The sequence below is a fragment of the Bison bison genome, unplaced genomic scaffold (assembly GCF_000754665.1).
Source record: "Bison bison bison isolate TAMUID 2011002044 unplaced genomic scaffold, Bison_UMD1.0 scf7180017864034, whole genome shotgun sequence".
In the NCBI taxonomy this organism is placed as follows: domain Eukaryota; kingdom Metazoa; phylum Chordata; class Mammalia; order Artiodactyla; family Bovidae; genus Bison; species Bison bison.
In genome coordinates, this window is record NW_011494606.1 from 223,043 (window position 1) to 247,017 (window position 23,975).

General features: G+C 35.7%; 1 protein-coding gene across 12 annotated transcripts in view; it reads left to right on the top strand.

Moving 5' to 3' along the window:
* The window catches only part of MYO9A (myosin IXA), a 196,990-nt gene that overhangs the window by 127,709 nt on the left and 45,306 nt on the right, over positions 1-23,975 (top strand). For 7 of the 12 annotated variants that reach the window (XM_010834461.1, XM_010834467.1, XM_010834464.1 and 4 more), the window contains 9 exons: positions 1,851-1,950; positions 2,466-2,681; positions 9,574-9,686; positions 13,341-13,483; positions 16,385-16,608; positions 17,088-17,204; positions 19,383-19,571; positions 20,005-20,052; positions 23,012-23,123. In XM_010834461.1, coding sequence (XP_010832763.1) covers positions 1,851-1,950; positions 2,466-2,681; positions 9,574-9,686; positions 13,341-13,483; positions 16,385-16,608; positions 17,088-17,204; positions 19,383-19,571; positions 20,005-20,052; positions 23,012-23,123 — 1,262 coding nt within the window. The remainder of the gene's footprint in view (positions 1-1,850; positions 1,951-2,465; positions 2,682-9,573; positions 9,687-13,340; positions 13,484-16,384; positions 16,609-17,087; positions 17,205-19,382; positions 19,572-20,004; positions 20,053-23,011; positions 23,124-23,975) is intronic. The other 5 variants (XM_010834468.1, XM_010834469.1, XM_010834470.1 and 2 more) reach the window with 2 other exon arrangements.

A 23,975-nucleotide genomic window follows, 5' to 3' on the forward strand; every position in this document is an offset into this window, starting at 1 on the left:
GATCTTAGTTTTCTGAATATTGAGCTTTAAGCCAACTTTTTCACTCTCCTCTTTCACTTTCATCAAGAGGCTCTTTAGTTTTCTTCACTTTCTGCCATAAGGGTGGTGTCATCTGCATATCTGAGGTTATTGATGTTTCTCCCGGCAGTCTTGATTCCAGCTTGTGCTTCTTCCAGCCCAGCGTTTCTCATGATGTACTCTGCATATAAGTTAAATAAGCAGGGTGACAATATACAGCCTGACGTACTCCTTTCCCGATTTGGAACCAGTCTGTTGTTCCATGTCCAGTTCTAACTGTTGCTTCCTGACCTGCATATAGGTTTCTCAAGAGGCAGATTTCAAAAACATTAATCATACTTGTGAATTACTCCTTTTATCATTTTGCCAAGATACAGTCTTAACAGCTACTTAACCTAGTTTACTTTATCTTGTTAACAACTATTTATCTTCAAAATGATAATGTATTAGATTGTTTGCATGAAAGCTTAAGGAAAATCCGTACTTCACATCTTCTCTTATTCTGTAAGTAATATAAGAAACATTAGCATTTTATAGAATTGTAAATGTTAGTGTTTCTAAGTTATCTATTCAGTTACCACATGTTATAGATGAGGTCACTGGTGCCCGTAGACATGAAATGACCTGGATAAGGTCACATAGTTAGAAATAGCTGAGCCCAGAATTTGAGTTTCCTGATTAGAAATCAGCATTGGGTGTCCTGATTAGGAAGTAACATTAGATTAGTGTTCTTTCTATGCCATAGGGTGGTAAGTGCGTTGTAGTCTTCATCTGGTTAGTAAGGGAGAACAAAAAAGAAATCATGGAGAAACTTAAGAGAAAATGTTGTGAGTTTAAAAGTTAATCAGAGTAGCTAGGTGCTATCAAAGGTCCTGTTAATAGTCTCTCTTTTGGAGAACAAATCAAAGATAAATGACTCAGCTGTGGCAAGAGAGATTTGAATAATCAAAAGGGAATCTTTTAGGACAACCTAGGATTGCTGGACTTGATTTTATAGTGGTCAGAAAGGGAGGTCTCTAAGATTTTAGCTGTAAGAAAGGTGTATTTAGGGATTATTGGACAGGATAACCTAGGCCTTCATGGAAGATTCTGAATGCAAGGGCAATTAGTCTGCCAAATGATATTATAAGTTAGTGTCTACTTTAAATTCAGCAGTATGCTAGAAGGTAAAATATGATTTTCAGTGAGTTTACAGTCTTTCTAAGAAGAGATGAACAATATGTTACTGATAAATTTTAAGATTGATGGTCCTGAGTTAATACAGATAATTTTGTTCATAAAAGTATAGGAAAAGTATAGGTTCTCTTTAGATTTTCATCAGACACAAACATTCATTTCTGCATAGAATTTAATGATAAAGTAGTCATGTCATGTGGTTATTCAAGCAAAAATTAAATTCTCACAAACTAACTCTATAGAGTCTCTATGGTTTGGAGCATACTTCTTTTAGTTTGGTAACAATTTCCTACTCTGTCAGTGTTGATTTTATTCTGTACAGCCTCAAGTTTTAAAACTAAGCCAGCTGATAAAAGTTGCAGAGAGATTTCAGAAAGAAAACTTGTTTGTCAATAGAACCATCTCCCTATAAAGCAAAGTGATGAGATCCTCATCACTCGGTAGCTACTTATCAGGTGTTCTATAATGATGAGCGTGTAAAGACCCCTTCTAAGACTAATTCTTAAGATTTGTGGACTTAGTATTTTCCCTTTCTCATCATCAAATCCATTTCTTTGACCTGGCTTGTTAGACTATATGTTATGCTGTCCTTTTAAGACTGCTGCCATGAAGTATCTGCTAGGAATCAAAATGTAATCCTGTTGTTTCATCCAAAGTGTCACCACGGAAGCCTTGAACAGTGGAAATCCTCAACTCCAGAAACAAGATGAACCAACTTGGAAACCTGTAAAGTTAACTGGGCCGGGCCAAGGAGAGGTAAGTGTTGAATTTTGTTTTATTTATCTTTTATGCAAAATAGGTGCATACTGTTTTGGAAATTACTGTTCTTGTAGTTAGAACACTTCCATCTACTCATTTACTCCCATGTGTTTATAGAAAAAGAAGCCATGAGTTAAGTCTGTTATACTCAGAGAGGAATACTTCAGGTAGGGAAGGATGCCTACAAATCCAGATTATATTTACAAAAAAGGAATTCTAAAAGAAAAGAAGGCACTTTATGCAGGTGACTTTGGTGACTTACAGTGGCAGTGAAAAGTGACTTCCTTGGCTGTGGAGAAGAACAGTGTGGATTTAGCTTCCATTCTTATTCTTTGTCCAGAGTAATGAATATGGATTGCTTTTTTATGGCTGTCACTTGTAGTGGAAAAGGCATGGGGCGGGAGGGGATGTTTCAAGAGATTCGTGAGCTCTTTGATGTCTTTCATTGGCATCGTCTCCCAAAAAGCCAAAACAAAACATTGTTGTGTTATTTGTTTTATCATTTGGTCAAGCAGGTTGCCAGACCGGCCCATAAAAAGAAAGCTCGAATGGCGCGGACGCGCTCCGATTTCTTGACTAGAGGTACTTTTGCCGATGGGGAGGGGGATACAGAGGAAGATGATTACGATGACATTATTGAGCCCCTTCTCTCCCTTGACCAAGCTTCTCACTCTGAGCTAGGGCCTGCACCCAGCCTGGGTCAGGCCTCTCACAGTGACTCCGAAATGGTAATTTTATAGCAATATAAGAAAAATAGGCAACAAGCAAATCTGATGGAAATAGTCTTTGCTAATCTAAAGCTAACCTTCACAGCTTCTTCTCCATATAATGGTTTGTACGTGGGAAACCTCAGTGAACACAGCAACTAAAGCTAAACCTTAATTTAACAGGACTTGGATTAAGGGCACTCTAGCAGTATATGTCAGTTAAATCATAAATTAGGCAAAAAATATTAGAATTATTTAACTTAGCACTAACGTAGAAGTTTTCTGTTTTATCTTAAAAGTTTCTAGAACAAGAGCCTCAAACTTTTTTTTGTAAAGGGCCAGATATTAAATATTTCAGATTCTATGGGTCATACAGTCTCTGTTGGAACTAGTTAACTCTACTATTGTAGAATGGAAATCGCCGTAGGCAAGTGAACAAAGGTGCATGGCTGTGTTCCAATAAAACTATTTACAAAAACAGGCAATGGGCTTTATTTGACCTGCTAGCCCTAGCTTCCTGATCTCTCTGTGTTCTAGTGAATAGAGTCTATGTTAAACAATCCAGTAGCTTTTAACTGAAATAGTATTCTCTCTTTCTCTCTTTTTTTTTTTTTTTTTGCATTTAAACCTGCTTCCCCTCTGCATTTTTTAGTAATAAAAAATAAACATGAATTTTTTTTTTAATTTAATGAGAAATGCCAAAAATATCTTCCTGGACCAACCCAGCCAACTAAAAAAGGCTGTAGATAATGTGAATTTATATTAATCACAAAGTATAACATTAACATTATGTTTAAATAAAGCTGCAAAGATAAAATAGCTTTATTATCATATCTCAACCCAAATTAGGTACATATAGCTTGATAAGTTTGAGTGTATTTATGGATATAAAGTGTTTGATTTTAGAATTGGCCTGGAAAATACAATAGGAGTACCCTGTATGCCTGCTGTGTACTAAATGTTATCACTGAGGAAGTAGAATGATAGCATTTTATTTACATGCATATTCTTAATTGTTTAGTCTCTAATGTTCTTCTGTAGTATCTGTTCATTACGGGAGGAACATTTTAGGATGGTCTTCTTTTGACTCATTAAATATTTTATCAATATTCAAAGAATGATTTTAAGCTGTTTGGGGGCTTCTCTGGTGACTCAGATGGTAAAGAATCTGCCTGCAATGTGGGAGACACAGGTTTGTTCCCTGGGGTGGGAAGATCCCCTGAAGAAAAGAATGTCTACCCGCTCCAGTATTCTTGCCTGGAGAGTTCTATGGACAGAGGAGCCTGGCGGGCTCATGGGGTCGCAGAGTCAGACACAACTGAGCGACTGACACTTTCACTTTTTTTTTTAACTTTCAGGCTATTTGTGCCAAAGACCTAGTTAATTAAAATTATCGTTACGTTCCAGAATATTCTCATTGTCTTTATCTTTTGTTGGAGATAGACCCAGTTTTTAAATGATAATATGGATATTCTAAGGAAGAAAAAATAAAATAACCAACAAAAATAGAAAAATGCACAGCCAGTTATCTAATTAGACTAATGAATCATTACCCTGAACCAAATGGTAAAAGTTGCTCAGTCTGTATGTTCATTAATATATCTAGTTAGAACCAAAGACTTCTCTTCAGTGTAGAGTTAAATAACTCCACTTTGGAGATGGCCCTTTTTTGAGTTATAATTATTGAAACATATTCTATCATATGCTTAGTTGGTTGAAGATGAAATTATGTAATGGAGCAAACTAATTTTAATGAAAAAACACTGCTATATATTTCTAGTATAAATAGGGAACATACTTAAATTATTCTCCAGTTTTTATTAGTCGAAGAATTTGGCATTTGTAATTGCTATTTTGTTCCTGAGAGTTTCCTCTGATACAAACCTCAATCCTTTTGGTGGTAGAATTCTTTCTGAGAACTCTTATTGAGAGGAACCAAGAAGCTGGGCTTTCTGCTTGGAGCATTCAGCCCCTCTGAGGGTTCTGTCTGGCGGTCTTTGCCTGTGAGTCTGTTCACCTGCTTGACGGTCACCGCATGCCAGTAGTTGTACAGCGCCCTCCTGCACAGTGTGGTAGTCACCTCTCCAGCTTTCTCCCTGTCCTTGTGTTTCATCACTAGCTATTTTAGGAATAGGTTGTGGTGTTTGTTTCTGGTGGACACTTGCATGAAGAAGCTTTGCTTTCTCTAGACTATGCTGACAGATACTTATTGGGGTTGGGGGTGGGAAGGGTAGGGACAGTTTTAAAGTATGTTTCTGTTTATCTGAAAATACGCCATGTTCTAATGTTATCTGATATTGTGAAAATGAAGACTAATTATTTCTAACTGGAATCTACTGAATTATCAAATTCTGAATATCTTCAGGGTTGTAAATGGTATGATTTTTTTAAAAGCTGGATAGTTTGTTTTTTTTTTCCTGGACAAAGTGACTTAGTAACTCTGATATTTGCTAAGAAGTGTGTCATTCCTCAAGGAAGCCATCAATTGACCTTTCCATTGTGAAATACCTGATCCTAATGAGATAGAAACAGTTAGATATTAATTCCTTCAAGGGGATTTGATAAGCATTACCTCTGGAGTTGACAAATGGGTAATTAGTTGTTACCTGCAATGAAGGCGTGAAAGTGAGAGTGGTAGTTTCTATCTTTAAGACCTTGGTTTTTTTTTTCCTACTTGTAACTCTGCCATTTGAATAACTGTTTTCACTTAGTTTTTATACACACCATGTTGGTTTTTACCCAAGAACAACAACATGTTCTGCTAAACAGCATTTTAAAGATAGCTTTCATATAGCTTTTTATTTAGTCTCTGAATCTTGTGGATGGTGAGTTAATAAAATCATTTCTACCCCTTATTTGTAGGATTGATATAGGTAACAGAGTTTTCTCTATATAGTTTCTTCTGCCATTCCCCACACTTACAGCAGTCAGCTCCATGGGTCTGACTTTATCTCCTGTATGATAAAACTGAGTTTCCATTTTCATTCTTCAATACAGAAGAATTACTGTACTTCTTACTTCCTATTTCTGTTTGTATTTCTCTGAGATACTCTTCACTTCTTATCTGTGTTGAATTTTCCTTCTTTTACTCTGCAGAAAACTGCCAGAAAAAAAACCCATTGGTCAAGCACGGCTAAGTCTGTTAGCTTATTTTACAGTAAGGGGAAAGCCACCTCGACTAGGTCTTAGAAATTTTTCAGAAAGGGGAAGTCAGGAAAGGATATTTATAATATTTTAGGACCTAGGCTAGTGATTTTGAGGTGAGTGTTGCAAGTTGGGGGCTTCCCAGGTGGCTCAGATGGTAAAGTATCTGTCTGCAATGCAGGAGACTTGGGTTCGATCCCTGTTGGGAAGATCCCCTGGAGAAGGAAATGGCAAGTTGGAAAACTGGTGAATTGAACAGTTTATGGCATGAAAAGTTTAGATTGGTGGCCCCAGGACAGCAGCATTGCATACACTTAGTATTTACTTATTTTTTAGCATACTGTTTTCTATTTTATTTTGTTTAATTTCTTCAAGTCTTGTTAGGGCTCTCTGGTTTTCAGTTTTGTTATTCAGATTTTCATTAATTTTTTTTTTTGCCCTCCTTTGGCTGTACGTCTCAGCTTACAGTCTTAGTTCCCTGAACAGAACTTGAACCCCTGAACATGGAGTGAGATCCTAACCACTAGGTCACCAGGGAACTCCCTACACTCAGTATTTATATATGTATTTTATTCCCCCCAAAAAGTCAGAGGACAAGTCATAGCATTGCCATTTTCTGCTGTTTGATTTGGTAGAATTTTCCTATGACACTATCTGGGATTGGTACTTTTTTGTAGCATAAGTTCTTCTATTTCTTCTAGGAGAATTAGCCTTTAAAGCTTTCTGTCTGATAAGGCCAATTTTGGCAACTAGTTTTTTCCATTTCATCATTCAGATTTACTTGCATAGAGGTATATAAAGTAGTCTCATGATTTAAAAAAGTCCTGTTTCAGTGGTTATTTTCCTTTTGTCAGTTCTTATTTCATAGGTTTTTTGTTTTTTTTTACCTAGTTATTTGTCTATTTTGTTAATTTTTTCCAGGGTAACAGGATCTGGTTTTATTTATTATATTCCCTTTTTTTTTTCATTCTCCACTGATTTCTGTTTTTACCTTATGTTTATTATTTATTATATTTTCTTTTGGTTTACTTTCTTATTTTTCTCATCTTTGAGTGAATAATTTAATTCATTTATTTTTATTGATACAGGTTTTTAAGGCTGTGAATTCTCCTCTGATCACACTTCAGATGTATCTCATTTATTTTAATGTGTAAAGGATTTATTGTTTTTAAGAAAATCTGTAATTTTAGTTTATATTTCCTTTTTTACCTGAAACTTGTTTAATAAAATTTTTTTTAGTTTTCAGATGAAGAGCCTTTTTGTTTTTAAATCTTTGTTAGTTTCTAGTTTTATTGTATTCTGATGAAAGACTATTTATAATGCTTCTGTTTGATCAAATTTATTGATATTTTCTTTGTTACTTAGAATATGATCAGTTTTTATGAATGTTCCATGTACATTTTTTAAATTGAAATATATATGATTGCAATATTATGTTAACTTTCAGGTATACTATGTAATGATTTAGCACTTGCCTACATTTTGAAATGATCACCATAATAAGTTTAGAGTCATCAATCCCCATACAAGGTTATTATAATATTGCTGACCATATTCCTTATGCTCTATACACATACCCATGACTTGTTTATTATTGAACTGGAGGTTTGTACCTCTTAATCTCAAAATCTACACCTCTTCTGCCCACCCCTCCTTCCCCCTACTCCCTTCTGGCAACCACCCATTTGTTCTTTGTATGTATGAGTCCTTTTTCATTTTGTTTTAGTTTTTTAGAATCCACATGTGAGAACATGCACTTTTTGTCTATGTCTTTGACTTACTTCACTTAGTAGAATTCCCTCTAGATCCATACATGTTGGCTCAAATGACAAGAATTCATTTTTATGGCTTAGAAATATTCCACACATATATGTGTGTGTTTATATATATACCACATCTTTTTTATCCAGTCTTCTATTGGTGAGCACTTTGCTACTTCTATAACTTGGTTATCATAAATAATGCTGCAATGGACATTGGAGTGCATATATCTTATATTAGTGGTTTTTTTCCTTAGGATAAATACCCAGAATGGAATTTCTGGATCATATCATAATTCCATTTTTAATTTTCTGTGGAACTTCCATACTGTTTTCCATGGTGGCCATACCAATTTACATTCCCACTAATAGTGAACGAGGGTTCTCTTCTATCCATGTCCTTGCCAGCACTTGTTACTTGTTGAATGTGTGTTTGATAAGTTGTATTCTCTATTCAGAGTGTAAAATTTCAGTATACATCCATAATCTCTACTTTACTGATAATGTTATTTGTCTTCTATATCCTTATTATTTTTTATCTGTCTTATATCAGATGAATGTTAATATCATTCCTGTTACTCATCGTGAATTGTACCTTTTAGTATTAAAAAGTGTCCTTTGTCAGCTTCCATGTTTTTTTACTTGAATTCTACAGTAGTAGTATCACAGCTTCCGTTTTCTTATTATTTCCATTTGCCTAGAATACTGTTGTTTGTCCTTTTAACTTTAGCCTGTCTGGATCCTTTTGTTTAGAGGTGTGTTTTTTATACAGTATAGTTGGCCCCTGCTTTGTGAGCCAAAGTAAAAAATCTTTCCCTTACTAGGTGAGTTAAATCTATTCATGTTTATTGATGAAAGTGAGAGATTAATTCTCAACTTGCAATTAATTTTGTTACGATCATGTTATGTTAAATTTGCTGTGTTCATTTTTTTTCTCTTTTATTTTTTTAAATTTCTTTTGATGTTTAGCAAACATTGTGGTCTTGTTCTGTTGATTGTTTACTTTTATGTGTAACTTTAAAAAATGCCTTTAATATTTTAAAATTTAATCAATAATACTCTAATTAGTCATTTTTAAATGAGTAATATTCTTACCTATTGTGACACAACTATTGGTGAATTATTCTAGTCTCTATTCCCTTCTACTCCTGTTTTTTTAAGCTTTTATTCCTACTTTGTCAGAAAATGTAATTTTGTATACAATTCTTTCACCATTAGTCCCCACCTTTGTTTTTGTCTTAGATCTACTATTAAATGTATTAAATTATCACTTCAAATATTTTGCAGAAGTTTCCCTGTTTATCTCTTGGTTGGACGAAGCTCTTCCCTTAGGTTACTCAAAGGGCCAACAATATGGAATTCCCTGAGATCTTTCTATGGCCTTGATATTTGAAGGGACACCTTGGCTACATATGAAGTCCTTGATTCATATTTTCTTTTTCTGAGTTATTTGAAAATGCTATGTTGTTGTTGTCTTACTTTGTCTGTTGTTGTTGGTAAGTCTGTTGCCAGTCTAAACCTCTTGCCCTTATAAGTTATTTGATCTTTTTACTTGCAGACCTTGAGAATTTTTTCTTTAAAGTTTGGGCTGTGTCTTTAAGTTGATAACTACTGATTAATTATCCTGTATATCTAGATTTATCAGGTCCTAGATCTTTTGTCTCTGTCTTTAGATGGTTTTGATTTTTTTCTTACTTTTCATTTGATACTCTTTTTTTTTTCCATTCACCCTGCTTGATATTGTTTGTTAAATTGTCAGAAAACATGAGCTGATATTTCCCATTTAGCATTTTTATTGACCCAAGTGCCCTTTACTTTGGATTACTGTTTGAACTTAGTGGAATTTTTAGTAGGTTCTTTTATTTTAATGAATCTCTGAGTAATATGAATGTATTTTGTATGTTTTTAATAGGTGTAATTCTCAAATAATTCTGTAATCTGAGTTTTAATTACAGTGCTATGATAATAATTACTTGGCTTTAAAGTCTTTACATATGTAATTATTACAGACATCACAGCGGTTTTCTTCAGTTGATGAAGAAGCAAAGCTTCATAAGACCATGTCTCAAGGAGAGATTACGAAGTTGGCAGTGAGACAGAAGGCTTCAGATTCAGATATAAGGTATAAAGCATACACTGAAAGTTAATAGGGGTAATATAATTTTATTTACTAATAGACTATAGCTAAATACTGAGCATCTTTATGAAAGCGTAATTCAAAAAGCAGCTATTGATTTAGAAAGTTCTGAAATTCATTTTTCAGCAAATACTAAGCACCTACTCTGACAGAAACAAACAGTTCAGATATATATAATAAACTTTGTCTTTTTATATGTTAGCACTGTGATTTGGGCAAAATCTTTTTTTTTTTTTTTTTTTGGCCACACTGTTTGGCCTGTGAAATCTTAGTTCTCTGACCAGAGATCAAACCCACACCCCCATGCAGTAGAAGTGCAGTCTTAACCACTAGACCACCAGGGAAGCCCCAGGGCAAAGTCTTAACATCATTAATAATGACTTAGGATTTTGGTTGTAAAGAAAATACATTAGATGAGATGAGAGTATTTCATCTGAAATATAAATAAACTGAAAATATTTCCCAGTTTTGGACTTGAATTCTGCTCTGACTTAAGTGTTTTACAAATAGAACTGGAAAAAGCTTTCAGGAAATAACTGTTCTTTTTAGGAAAGTATATGAAGTTTTTATTTATCAAGAATATGACTTTGTGTCCCTTATTGTATTATGTAAGGCAGTTGGTTCCTCACTGATAAGAGGTCTTCACTGATATTGAATATCACATTGAATATCTATCTGGTTCATAACCCTATTAAAGATAACTTTCTCAATAACTGTAGAGGTATAATCCAAGGTAACCCAAATCTAGAGCAGATTATGCTGGAGATGAAAGTTTGAGAAACAATATATAACACAGTAGAAAAATATATAAGTGGAGATAGCAGATTAAATATATAAATTTAATTTCCATATCCTCCTAAAATAGCCTATATAGGACAAAAGCAAAAAAGCAACAGGAGACAGAAATAATAAAAATGTGGAATCCAAAAGGTAAATAGACAAATTTTAAATGTCTTAATAGATAGGAGAAAGCTGAATCTTAAGCCAACTGAGAAAGAAGAATCTGACTGGCTGATCTTGCCCAACCCTAGCAGAAAATAGGAGATATATTTTCTGGAAAGGACAAAACAAAAGATTTCTGCACTTAGAGGTAACCAGATATACTTGAGGATTGAGGTGCAGATTTGGAACCAGGGGGATTTTATGAATGTTTACATACTGAATGTTAAGATCCCCCAGATTTTATTCTGTATTCAGCTCCCATGTTTCACATAACCTCTAAGCAGATGATTCAAAGAGTCTTTGGGACTTTGGTCCAACCCTCAAGAAAAGACCTAAAGATATTGGCATCAGCCAGATAACCCTGCAAGGGCGACCATGGTTTGGAGGCCCCACCAATGCACACTAGAACTTTCAGGCATGTGAAAGTGAAAGTCGCTCAGTTGTGTCCAACTGTTTGCGACCCCATGGACTACAGACCATGGAATTCTCCAGGCTAGAATACTGGAGTGGGTAGCCTTTCCCTTCTCCAGGGGACCTTTCCAACCCGGGGATCAAACCCAGGTCTCCCACATTGCAGGCGGATTCTTCACCAGCTGAGCCACAAGGGAAGCGGTTCCAAGCATGATCACCACACATTTGAGGAGCCATCTTAAATGAAAGAAACTAAAATTAATGGATAAAATATAACTTGGAAGAAATAAACTATACAGGGGAAAGAAAACTTCAAGACAGATACATAAAACTACCAATAGATCTTCTGCATAAAGGAATACAACTATATTCATGAAATTAGAATAGTCGAAAGGGAAACATCCATAATAAAAAAAGAGCATTTGAAAATTGAAACTACAATAGCATAAAGAAGTCCAAAGCATGAGAAAGAAAGTTGATATCTCTTAGAAATTTGAACAAAAAGACAAAGGGAGAGAAGAGGCAAGAAAAGAGAAGAAAATTAGAGAAGCAGTTTAGGACATCCAGTGACCCACTTGTAAGAACTCTGGAAAGATAGGACAAAGAATACGGACAGGAGCAAATCATTAATAAATTCAGGTAAATGTCACAGAATTGAAGGACTTGAGCCTCTAGATTGACAAGGCTCAACATAATGAATGAAAATAGACCCATACCAAAAGACATGTCATCATAAAATAGTGGAGACAAAAGAAATCTCCATTATGATCCTGAAAGTAGCTTTACAAATGATGGTTGTACAGCAATCACAGAGGGAACCATGCCAGATTAGAGCAGGTTAGAAGGCTCTGGGAAAGATTTAAGAACATGGAACTGATGGCATACCTAACTGTGTTTCAACATGTTGAGAGGAGATATTCACAAATGGGGAAACACTTGGAGGTGAATTGAATGTAGAAAAATGAGCAAATATAAAATAAAATATTAACTCTAAAAAATATGAGTTATATAGGGTATATGCCTCAGTTGTGAATATTACTTACATAGTAAAAAAAGGTGAATACTACTAAAAAAAACTGTATATTGACCTAACTAAAATTACAATATTCTGTTGGAGGGGGATGTCTGTGTTTGTGTAGGGTATAGAACTGGAGTGTTGGAATGTGCTTACTTTATTACCTGTGGTCACAAGTATGATAGCAATATAAGTTTGGTGAATATTAAAAGAACCATTTAAGTAAATTCTAAAGGGTTGTTTAGGGAATCAGAAAAGGGATAAGAATAGCAGGGAAAAAGCTCTATCATTTGTAATAAGCTTTGTGGAACAATTTCTTTTCATACCATATAGATGTACAAGTTTAGTAATATGCTATTAAAAAAAAAAGAGGGCACCATGAATAAAAGAAAATTGACTTCCAAAGCAGATAGACCTGATTTTAACTTCTGTCTCTATCAGCACTCTGAGCCTCAGGTTGTTCATGTGTGGTTAGGATAAAAATACTCATTTATCATGGCAGTTGTGAAAAGTAGTCATTGTAAGTAAGGCCCGGTGCCTGGCTTCTAGAAGATGCTCAAAAATTTTTTCTTTTTTGGTAGACAAACATACAAAGGAACCAACACTAAATGTACAAGTAAGCCTCCTAGTACAGAGTTAGGATACATGGGTTATCCTAACTCTTGTTAGGAAACAAGGGGAGAAGAAAACTACCAGAGTGAAACCTGATACTCACTCAGAGGTTTCAAGCTGTTATTGTCTCAGGATGTTTCTTTGATGCATGTGAAGGGAGAGAGTATGTAAGTGCTAGAATGAGGCAATGTTGCATAGTAGGTATGATCCTCCACTTTGTCACTCACTGGCTGTGTAACCTTGGGAAAGTCACCTAATATTTAAACCACCAGTTTTTCACCTGAAAACTGTTTATGGTTTGAATGTAAATTTGTTGTTATAGGTATTTAAGGTAACTCTATACAAGTACTTATGCCTGGAGCATAAGTACCTATATGATGATAACTAATATGATTATATGATAATAACTCATATAAATGGTGGTTTTAGTTAACATCTCTGGCTCTCATTTCTGTTTTCAAGATGAGGAGATTATCATTTACTTTCCAGATGAAGTTTAACTGTACAATTGAAGATTAAATATGACTTAAGCTTAACTGTGAAGGTTAAATGAATTAATTCATATGAAAGTTGTTTATATAACTTAAAGTGATACACAAATAATGTCAATAGGACATGCTGATTGCCATTTTTGCTTTTTTTTTCTTTTTGCTAAACAGACCTCAGAGAGCTAAGATGAGATTCTGGGCCAAAGGGAAACAAGGAGAGAAGAAGACTTCCAGAGTGAAACCTGATACTCACTCAGAGGTTTCAGCACTCTTTGCTGGCTCAGATATGATTCCAGCTCATCGGTTTCCAGATGGTAAAAATGGACAAAGGGTGGAGATTGTCTTCATAATTTGTTTACTCATTCTGAAAGTTTTCTATCCCTCTAGTATTTGTAACAGTAATCCTCTTGGCAAGATATTCTATTGAGGTAGGACCAAGATTGTTAAATCCTTCCTTAACTAAAAGATAATTATAGAATTACATTTTACCTGTAAGAGTAGTTTCAAGGAAATACGGCACCAAAACAATGAAGTAACAACTTCAAGAATAATTGCAAATCTTTGATTAGCCTCAGTTTTCTAAAGTGTAAAAATTTAGCCACCATTCATTCACCTAACAAGTATATATTCCTCCTGCTGCTGCTGCTGCTAAGTCAGGTCTGTCGTGTCCGACTCTGTGCGACCCCATAGACGGCAGCCCACCAGGCTCCCCCATCCCTGGGATTCTCCAAGCAAGAAGACTGGAGTGGGTTGCCATTTCCTTCTCCAATGCATGAAAGTGAAAAGTGAAAGTGAAGTTGCTCATTCGTGTCCGACTCTTAGGGACCCCATGGACTGCAGCCTACCAGGCTCCTCCGTCCATGGGATTTTCCAGGCGAAGTACTGGAGTGGGTTGCCATTGCCTTTTCCATATATATATTCCTAGTAAAAATTAATAAGATAGCAGCAGCTAATATTTGATTGTTTACTATGAAAAAGGCACTGTGCTAAGCATTTTGGATGTATTGACTCAATCCTCACAGCCATTTTTTGAGGTTGGTATGATTATTTTTCCCACTTTACAAATGAGAAAGCTGAGGCATGGAGAAATTATTTGCTTATACACGTATAGCAGTTGTTAGAGCTGAGATCTGAATTCAGGCGAACTGGCTCCAGAGTCCGTATTCTTAACTGTTGTGCTAAAAGATCTACTGTATGTCAGTTGCTAGGACTTTATAATGGTAGCTGTTATTTTAATTTTGGGGCATCAGTCATAGCACATAACAAGTACCCAACAGTTAGTTCATCTGTTGATATGGTTTCTCTAAATGCCAGAATTACTGACTCTCCAAGGATTGCAGTAATCCCAACATTTGAAGATTAGCCCTTTCTCTCCAAGCCCTTTGCTTAAGTATGTATGTGCGTTTTTAATTACTATGTAAAGATGCCAGCTATCTTCAATAGGGGGGATATACATCAGAAGTGGCTATGTGATAATGAGTGGGTAAAATACCAATGAGTGGGTGAAATGTCAGTATTGAATAAAATAGAAATAGGCCCTAGGAAGAAAATTATTATCTCTAAGTAGAAATAGAACAGACCAAGTTAAAATAAGTAAACAAAACTTGTCACATCTAGGCTAAGATAAAAATAAAGGGACAGAGGATAAGATAAGATAGAGGAAAGATGATCAAGTTTCACAAAGGCATGGATCAACCAGAGCAGAAGTACCTGTGTGTCAGAGGGAAAACTGGTAGAAATTTAATTAGAATCCTGTTTTTCTGTCTTCTGACTCTGCTCCTATCAGTTTGCAAACTGGTATGGATAAAACCAGTAGTAAATTAAGTGAATTCTACAAGTTCAGTTTGGAAAATTTGGAATTCCTATGAGGATCCATTTCTTATGTTTTATCTGTTTTATAGTAGTCATTCTAAATTTTTCATTTTTCACAGTTATATTCTCTACTGCTTATTTCCAAGAAGGAATTAGGAAATTCTTTGAGTGTTTGCTTAATAAGGATACATGTATAAAAATTAAAATTGTACCTTTTTATTTATCTTTGAGTAAAAATTTATTAAGGTAGCCCTTGTTTTTAAGGCTAAACTAGGATTATAGTTTCTTTAGTAACCATTATTTCTTTTAGTATAAAGAAAGATATTGTTTGTTAAATGAAATAGATACTTGTATATCTAGGTTATATAATGGAATTAATATCAGTTAACACCAGTTTGAATATACTTGTATCCTCTCTATATCTTCATATTTTTTATTCTCGTGGCATATCTGAAATTTAGTTTGTCTCATTTCCTGCCTATTGTGGCATTTAGCATATGGAAGGTTACTTGTTTCCCTTTATTATCAGAATTAAGCTTTTAGATGGAATGAGGATATATCATTGGCCAGAAGATAAGGTAAATATGTGTGAGAAAAACAGGTATGTGAAATGGGACCAACGTTCTCATCAAGCCCCAGGTAGGCATTGGCAAATCCAGTGTAGTTCTAGATTCCAGTGGACTACATGGAACCAAATTTCTCTGGTATAAACAGTTGCAGAAAAATTTTGTTGTGTTTTCCAATATTATATACAAAACTGGTTCAGTCCAGGAGTTGTCTGAGAAATTAATACAATTTTGAGGAAAGTATGCATATGAAAGAAAATCCTAAATAGTAAAGAGATCTAAGCAGAAGTGAACCGAGTTACCTTGCTCCCTAAATAGAGGTTGCCAGGCTAACACCAGATATTGTCACTGAAACATTTATGGCTTTAGACCCTAGTAAAGAAATAATACTAATTATCAAGCGTCACTGATTTATTGGGTTTATATAAGCTGGTTGTTCTTTCAAACAGATGTAGTAAAGCTCGGACTGGGTTAGCAGTCAACACTGAACATCCTAGTGTGATTGTGTACGCCTCTCTTCTTTGGGACTGAGATCTTTGGAATCCAGGCTTCAGTTGTATACAGCACTTCCATACAGGTTTTCAGTATCAGACCTCATCTCTTTGGGACACCTGATAGCATTTCCCATTGGAAAGTGATAATTCTTAAACAAATATCAGTACAAACATACAATCTGGATTTATTGCCTAACTGTCTGACCCCAAACATTAATGTTACTTTTCAGATGTTTACTTATTTCCTTTAGTGACTTACTAAAGGAACTTGAAAAGAAGGTGTGGAGGTTTCAATATTTTTACTAAAAAAAATTTCTTTTGGATACTCTATCTTGGTTTACAGAATTATCTCATAATCACCCAACACCTCCTTTGAGTCCAGAATTGCCTGGGAGTTGCCGAAAGGAATTCAAAGAGAACAAAGAGCCTTCTCCAAAGGCAAGGCGCAAGCGAAGTGTTAAGATCAGCAGTGTGGCTTTGGAGTCTGTGCACTGGCAAAATGACTCTGTCCAGATTATAGCAAGTGCCAGTGATTTAAAAAGCATGGATGAATTTCTTCTGAAAAAGGTATTCAGGCCCCTAAGCAGCTTTGACTGTGGAATGCTTGTATATCAGGATATGCCCCCTAAAGTATGTATGCTTCAGTAAGTTAGAGGGTCTGTTTCTTTATCAGAAATGTGCAAATCATAGGATATGCATGAGTCAGACTGGGTAGACAGAGTTTAAGGTTTTAGGCTTTACTTCTGACTTCACTTTCACTGTAACTGTCATGTTGCACTCCATATGTTAAGGTGAGGTTTGTCATTATACACTTTGAGTTGTTTTCCTGGTAGCAAAACAATTGAATTATATGATATTAGAAGAGACCTTAGAAATTATCTCATAGTAAGAAAACTTTGGCTGTCTAGTCATGTTTTTATCTGGGTCCCATGATAATTTGCCCTTTCAGGATGGTCATTGTTGAAGAAACAATATGTGTCCAATGTGGCATTCACTTCTTTTCAATTTAGTTGATTGTGTACAAAAACTCTTTCTGTGGTCCCCAGATGAATGACCTAGATAATGAAGACAGCAAGAAAGACACACTAGTGGATGTTGTATTCAAGAAAGCCCTGAAAGAATTTCGGCAGAATATCTTCAGCTTTTATTCATCTGCATTGGCGGTAAGTTGGACTGTGTCAGGAGACATTCAGAAGTTCAACATATGAAAAATTTGACAACGCCATAAAAATAATACAGGGCCATGTTCAATTAGAGATTTCTCCAGTGTCTTCTTTTAGTTTTAGGGATAGATATGGAAAAGCATACTGATTGACCTCTGATTAATAATACCCTTTAATTTCCTTGAGCAGCCTTTCCCCCCTCTTAGGGGTAAATTTTCATCTTCTTAGGATATTAAATTCAAATACTCTAGCTATGATTATTTTTCACTCAGCGGCACTCTATTTTTGACCTCTTGTGATCCTTTTAGCTCTGGCTGCAGCTTCTAATTCTCATTTATGTTGGAATTATTATACTTTTTTATCCCGTGGAATTAGAGCAGTTTCAGATGTTTCATAATCTCTATGTGTGAGTTTTTTTCACTTTTACTTTACCTTGAAATGACAAACCCACTCCAGTACTCTTGCCTAGAAAATCCCATGGGTGGAGGAGCCTGGTGGGCTGCAGTCCATGGGGTTGCAAAGAGTCAGACACGACTGAGCAACTTCACTTTCACTTTCATACTTTCATATTATGTTCATGTTTTAGAAAATTTATTCTTGGTACTAAAGTATATGGAGATCAGTCCTGGGTGTTCTTTGGAAGGACTGATGCTAAAGCTGAAACTCCAGTACTTTGGCCTCCTTATGTGAAGAGTTGACTCATTGGAAAAGACTCTGATGCTGGGAGGGATTGGGGACAGGAGGAGAAGGGGACGACAGAGGATGAGATGGCTGGATGGCATCACCTACTCGATGGACATGAGTTTGGGTGAACTCCAGGAGTTGGTGATGCACAGGGAGGTCTGGCGTGGTGCTGTAATTCATGGGGTCGCAAAGAGTCGGACATGACTGAGCGACTGAACTGAACTGAACTGAAAGTATATAGTAACTAATGCTTTTGATCTATAGAATATTAGTATTTCTTGAATTGTCATGTTTATTCTATAAAAAATAATTTGTATTTAATTGATTTTTCTTTGTTCAACCTATAATTTTATGTGAAAAGTGAGAGAACTTTTCTGTGTTATCTTCCACTCAGTATATGGGTTTTTGGCCTTTTGCAAGTAGAAACCAGACAGTCTTAGAGAGCAGTAATTTCTTGACCATAATAAAGTAGTAATTAGACTATGGCAAATAAAGGTTTGGGTAGGGACAATATTGGCCATATTTTTCCAATCCTGCCAACTACTTATGCTTCACACCTATATTTTCTAGATTAGGGATCAGTGTACTTTTGAATCACATAGGAAGGACCAACATTATAAACTGGAGCTTGATAGTGGTTTTATAATCTTGGATTAAAGAGATTCAACCTCTAATTCTGAGGAAGTGAAAGAGAAATAAATTTTAAATGTATATAGCATGTTTTGGTCACTTAAATGCTATTTTTCTTTCTCATGGAGAGTCTACACCTCATTTAAATTTAAAAGGAATTCCATGTAGATCCCATTGCAAGAAATATAGTGTTTTTTAAGGCATGTCATTCTTCCTTGGAAAAATGAAAAAGTAAAGTTAGCTAAGTAAAGTTAGTAAAATTTACCTAATGTTTCACTAGCAAGAATTCAGGTATTCACTTTTAAGGCAGAACTATCTAAATAAGGTTCATTTCTGGAGAGATAGGTAATTAAGGTATGCAAATAATCTTCATACCTTAGGACTTCCCTGGTGGCTCAGACGGTAAAGTGTCAGCCTACAATGTGGGAGACCTGGGGTCAATCCCTGGGTCAGGAAGATCCTCTGGAGAAGGAAATGGCAACCCACTCCAGTACTCTTGGCTGGAAAATCCCGTGGACTGAGAAGCCTGGTAGGCTCTAGTCCCTGGGATCACAAAGAGTTGGACACGACTGAGCGACTAAACTTTCAAATACAGTTAAAAAGCCAGGTTTATGGGAGAAATTCCCAAGACTTTCTCCAATTATTACATTGTTTAAACTATTAGGTATTTTATTAAAATGTAGCAGGTTTTATTCTGCAAACATTCCATAGCAGAGTGGGAGTTTACAAATACCACATGACCTCATGGGCATGCCCATTAGAAAGTACAATCTTTATTCAAAATACTACCCAATGAAAATTTAATCAGTCTTCTCTATATAAAGAATTTCTTCTTAAAACCTTATTTTTCTTATTGTTTATTAGGTAGATGATGGGAAAAGCATACGATATAAAGACCTCTACGCACTATTTGAACAGATTTTGGAAAAGACCATGAGGCTTGAGCAGCGAGATTGGAGTGAGTCTCCAGTCAGAGTTTGGGTTAACACTTTTAAAGTGTTTTTAGATGAATATATGAATGAATTCAAGACTTTGGAATACATACCCACAAAGGTAAAATATATTTTGATTTCTAAAAGAATTCAATTATGAATTCCTCTTAAGAGTCTAGGACATCTGGTATTTGAGAAAAGCACCGCAGTGAACATGTCAGCTTTGCACTACTTCAGATCCAGCAAACTCCATTCTCTCTTACAAGTTGATCAGACTATATTATCTAAGCCTTCTTCAATTAATACATTTTTCACTGAATTAAAATATAATGTTGTTAAAAATGCTGTTGCTGTAAGATTATACCCTCAGCTTTGCTAGAGGTCAGTACATGAATTTCATTTTGGAAAACAGTGGTTTTCATCATTTCATTGTATCATCTCGAGACTTTTATGTAAGGACCCACAAATTTCTCCTTGAATTAGGTTTTAGAAAAGAAGTAAGAAAGTATATTAGTCTTTATTATATCACAGTTTCTGTATTTCTTTCCCACCAGGTGCCAAAAACAGAGAGAAAGAAAAGAAGGAAAAAAGAATCTGATTTAGTAAGTTGTAATCTGTTTTTTTGCCCTGTGTTGTAAAGTAATTTTTGGACTAGCAGTCTGAAGTAAATCATACAGTATTTCTCTGGGTGTATTTAAGGAATAAGTTTATCAGATGTCTAGGGGGGTAATCTTTTATGCCTTTACAAAAATTTAGAATGACAAGTATGTCTTGAATTCCTTGACTTGACTTGTTATTAATGATGGCTTCCTAAAATGGCAGAAAACTGAAATGTTTACTCATGAAAGTTACAAACAAATATGACCCTTTTGCAGAAGTAGGGACTGGGAAGGCGCTTTTTTAGGAGCTCTCTCTCTCTGTTGTAAAGAATATGAGGACTATTTAGGATTTTACAAAGATAAGTCCTTCTAACTCAAAAGACATTCCCAAAGGCATTTGAGTATATTTTATCATTGTTCATGTTCTTATCTTTTGTATCATCTCTATTACATACTTTATCATAATCTCTGTAATTAAAAGGATGTGTTAAGCCCCAGAGGAGCCCAGAATCTGCTAGTGAAGGCAGGCATTTAAAAAATTACTAGTTTCAGATGCGATAAATATTATGGTAGAAATAGTACAAAGTGCTGTTGAAATACAAAGAGAATGAAGGAATACTTTACAGAAGAAAAGATATTTTTGCAGGTTCTTAACACATGAGTAGTAGTTTAGACAAGCCGTGTCTAGCCAAAGGGAAAGAGTATGTTCAAAGACATGTGAATAAAAACCTGGCATGTTGAGCCAGTAGCTTTAACAGGTTCGAGTATTGCGTGTTTATAGGGGAGCTGGAAAAGAAGGTAGAACTCTGGTAGGTATTCTGCCTTCAGAATATATCTAATATCTGACCATTTCACATTGCCTCCACTGCTATTACGGAGAAGGCAATGGCACCCCATTCCAGAGTTCTTGCCTGGAGAATCCCAGGGACGGGGGAGCCCGGTGGGCTTCCATCTATGGGGTCACACAGAGTCGGACATGACTGAAGCGATTTAGCAGCAGCAGCAGCAGCAGCCACTGCTATTAACAATAGTCTGATACACTGTGAAAGTGAAAATGGTAGTCGCTCAGTCGTGTTCAACTCTTTGCAATCCTATGGACTGTAATCTGCCAGGCTCTTCTGTCCATGGAATTCTCCAGGCAAGAATACTGAAATGGGTTGCCATTCCCTTCTCCAGGGAATCTTTCCATTCCAGGGGATAGAAGCCAGGTCTCCAACGTTGCAGGCAGATTCTTTACCATCTGAGCGACAGGGAAGTCCAATACACTATGTGTTGTGTTCTGATTGGTCTGCCTTCTTATATTATTCTCCCCTCACAGTTTTCTAAATAATAGCCATAATGACCATTTAAAAACAGAAATCAGATCATGTTCCTCCTCTGCTCAGATCTCACAAGTTTAGCTTACAGTGTTACTCAGAATAAAACCCAGAGTTCTTACTGTCTATAAGACTTGACATCCTCTTGATCGTGACTTCTCTCAGCTTAATTTCCTCCCACTCCTCCCCCATTCCCTCTGCTTCAGCTGCATTTGCCGCCACTATCTTCTCTTCCTTCTTCTCTGGTTGTTTCCCTTCCTCCTCCTGTCTTTTTCGCTTTCCCCGGAAAATGTTAAGCTTTAGGACCTACAGAACCTGGATTCACCCCTCCCAGTGGCAGATTCTAATCCTAGAATAGTTATTGTTAACCTTAAACTTAATAAATCAGGATTATAAATCATTCCGTATCACTTGTAAACCAAATTCTGAGGTTCTTTAGATCGTTGCTTGTCACTTTTCCACTTTGTGTTTTAGAAGCATGATCTGATTCTGTTTTTAGCATGATCTTACTTCTTAAGAACTGAATCCTGAAAGTAGGGTATCTAAACCCTTTAGCCTGGCTTATTCTTATTCACCGATGGAGGGTTTTCCAATTGAGAAACCTTAGACAACTTAATCCTTTTGAGACTCAATGTCCTCATGTATATAATAGGAGTATATATTATATAAAACAGGAGTAATGCCACCTACCACTGAGAATTTTTGAGATTGTATATGAAGGAAAGGGTAGGCAATGCAGAGGAATAGTAGGAAGGTGCCTGTTATTAACAGGTAGTGTTTAGGCCTTTTATGCATTTTAAGCCTTGTAAGAGTAGTCTTTCATGTCTATATGGGAGAGAACAGTACCTGAAGATAGAAATGAGTAAAAGTGTATGACATTTTTTAAAAAAGAAAATTCATTAATTCAACAGCTGTTATATTTCAGGGCCTGTGATAAGTGCAGGTAATAGAAGGAAATATTAATAAATATATAAATAAATATTTATACTTAAGAGCATTCAAATTAAAATAAACAACAGTGATTTTCTACTTTGTCCATCTATGAGCAAAACTAAAAATAAATTAATTTCCTGGAAAGATAAATAAATATATAGATATTTTCCCAATACTGCAGATAGGGGGTTTATTTGCATAACTTTCTTGGAGAAGGTACTTTAATGATGATATATTAAAAGCCTTAAAAATATTAAAAACAAAACCAAAAAAACTTTGACTCAGCAGTTCTGCATCTAGGAATTTATCCAGTGGATATATCAACTTTTTCATACTGACATGTACCAACTCTTTATTGAAGAGGAATTTGTGATAAATAAACAGAAAAGTGTGAAAGGTTCTTGAGGTTAAATTTTTAAAACCCACTGCTTTTAATTTAACATGCTGATTCAGAGTTGTATAAGACAGCTCTTATATGTTTATAGCATTGTTTTCTGATTTTCATATAAGTTGGACTTGTCTCTCTACTAGATTGTTAGCTTTTTGAAAGCAGGGATCAGATAGTTTACCTTTATTTTATTTCTCAGAAGATCATAATTCTCCTCCTGGAATATGTGCCCAATGAAGACAACAAGGAATTGAAGGATTTCCTATTGCCTGACATGTTAGGGCAGTGTTGGCTTTGACATAAATAGCTGTATTTTTTCATTCAGGTAGAAGAGCACAATGGTCACATCTTTAAGGCCACCCAATATAGCATCCCTACCTACTGTGAATACTGTTCTTCTTTGATATGGATCATGGACCGAGCCTCTGTTTGCAAATGTAAGTATGAAAGATCTTTGAGGAATGTTTTTAACCACTTGATATTTCCGTTTCCATGAGTTTAACATTAAGGAATAATTCACACTCCCTAATTCTTTAAACTCATCTCTCTTTATACTCCTTTTCATCTGCTCTTTGTAGGCAAATAAGATATTTTGATGTTCTTTGGTCACTGTATTTGCAGCTCATTGTCTGAAATGTTCTTCTCCTAGATGTTAGTATGACTTACTACTTCAGTTAATTCATGTCTCCACTAGTATATTAGAGAGCTTTTTCTTTACTCTCCTGTCTAAAACACTGCTCTGTCCACCAGTTCTCCATCCCTTTACTCAGCTTTTTTAGTCTTTATACTTGGAGCTTCCTTGGTGGCTCAGATGGTAAAGAATCCCTCTGCAATGCAGGAGACCTACTTATCACCACCCAAAATGATACTAAGTATTCATTTCCTTGTTTCTCTGTCCCACTAGAATGTGTTCTGTATAAGATCAAGAAACTGTCTCATACAGAAGTCTCTTCTGAATCACCAGGGCCTAGAACAGTTTTGGCACATTATCAGTTCAGTTCAGTTCAGTCGCTCAGTCATGTCCGACTCTTTGTGACCCCATGAATCGCAGCACACCAGGCCTCTTTGTCCCTCACCAACTCCCGGAGTTCACTCAGACTCACGTCCATCGAGTCAGTGATGCCATCCAGCCATCTCATCCTCTGTCGTCCCCTTCTCCTCTTGCCCCCAATCCCTCCCAGCATCAGGGTCTTTTCCAATGAGTCAACTCTTTGCATGAGGTGGCCAAAGTACTGGAGTTTCAGCTTCAGCATCATTCCTTCCAAAGAAATCCCAGGGCTGATCTCCTT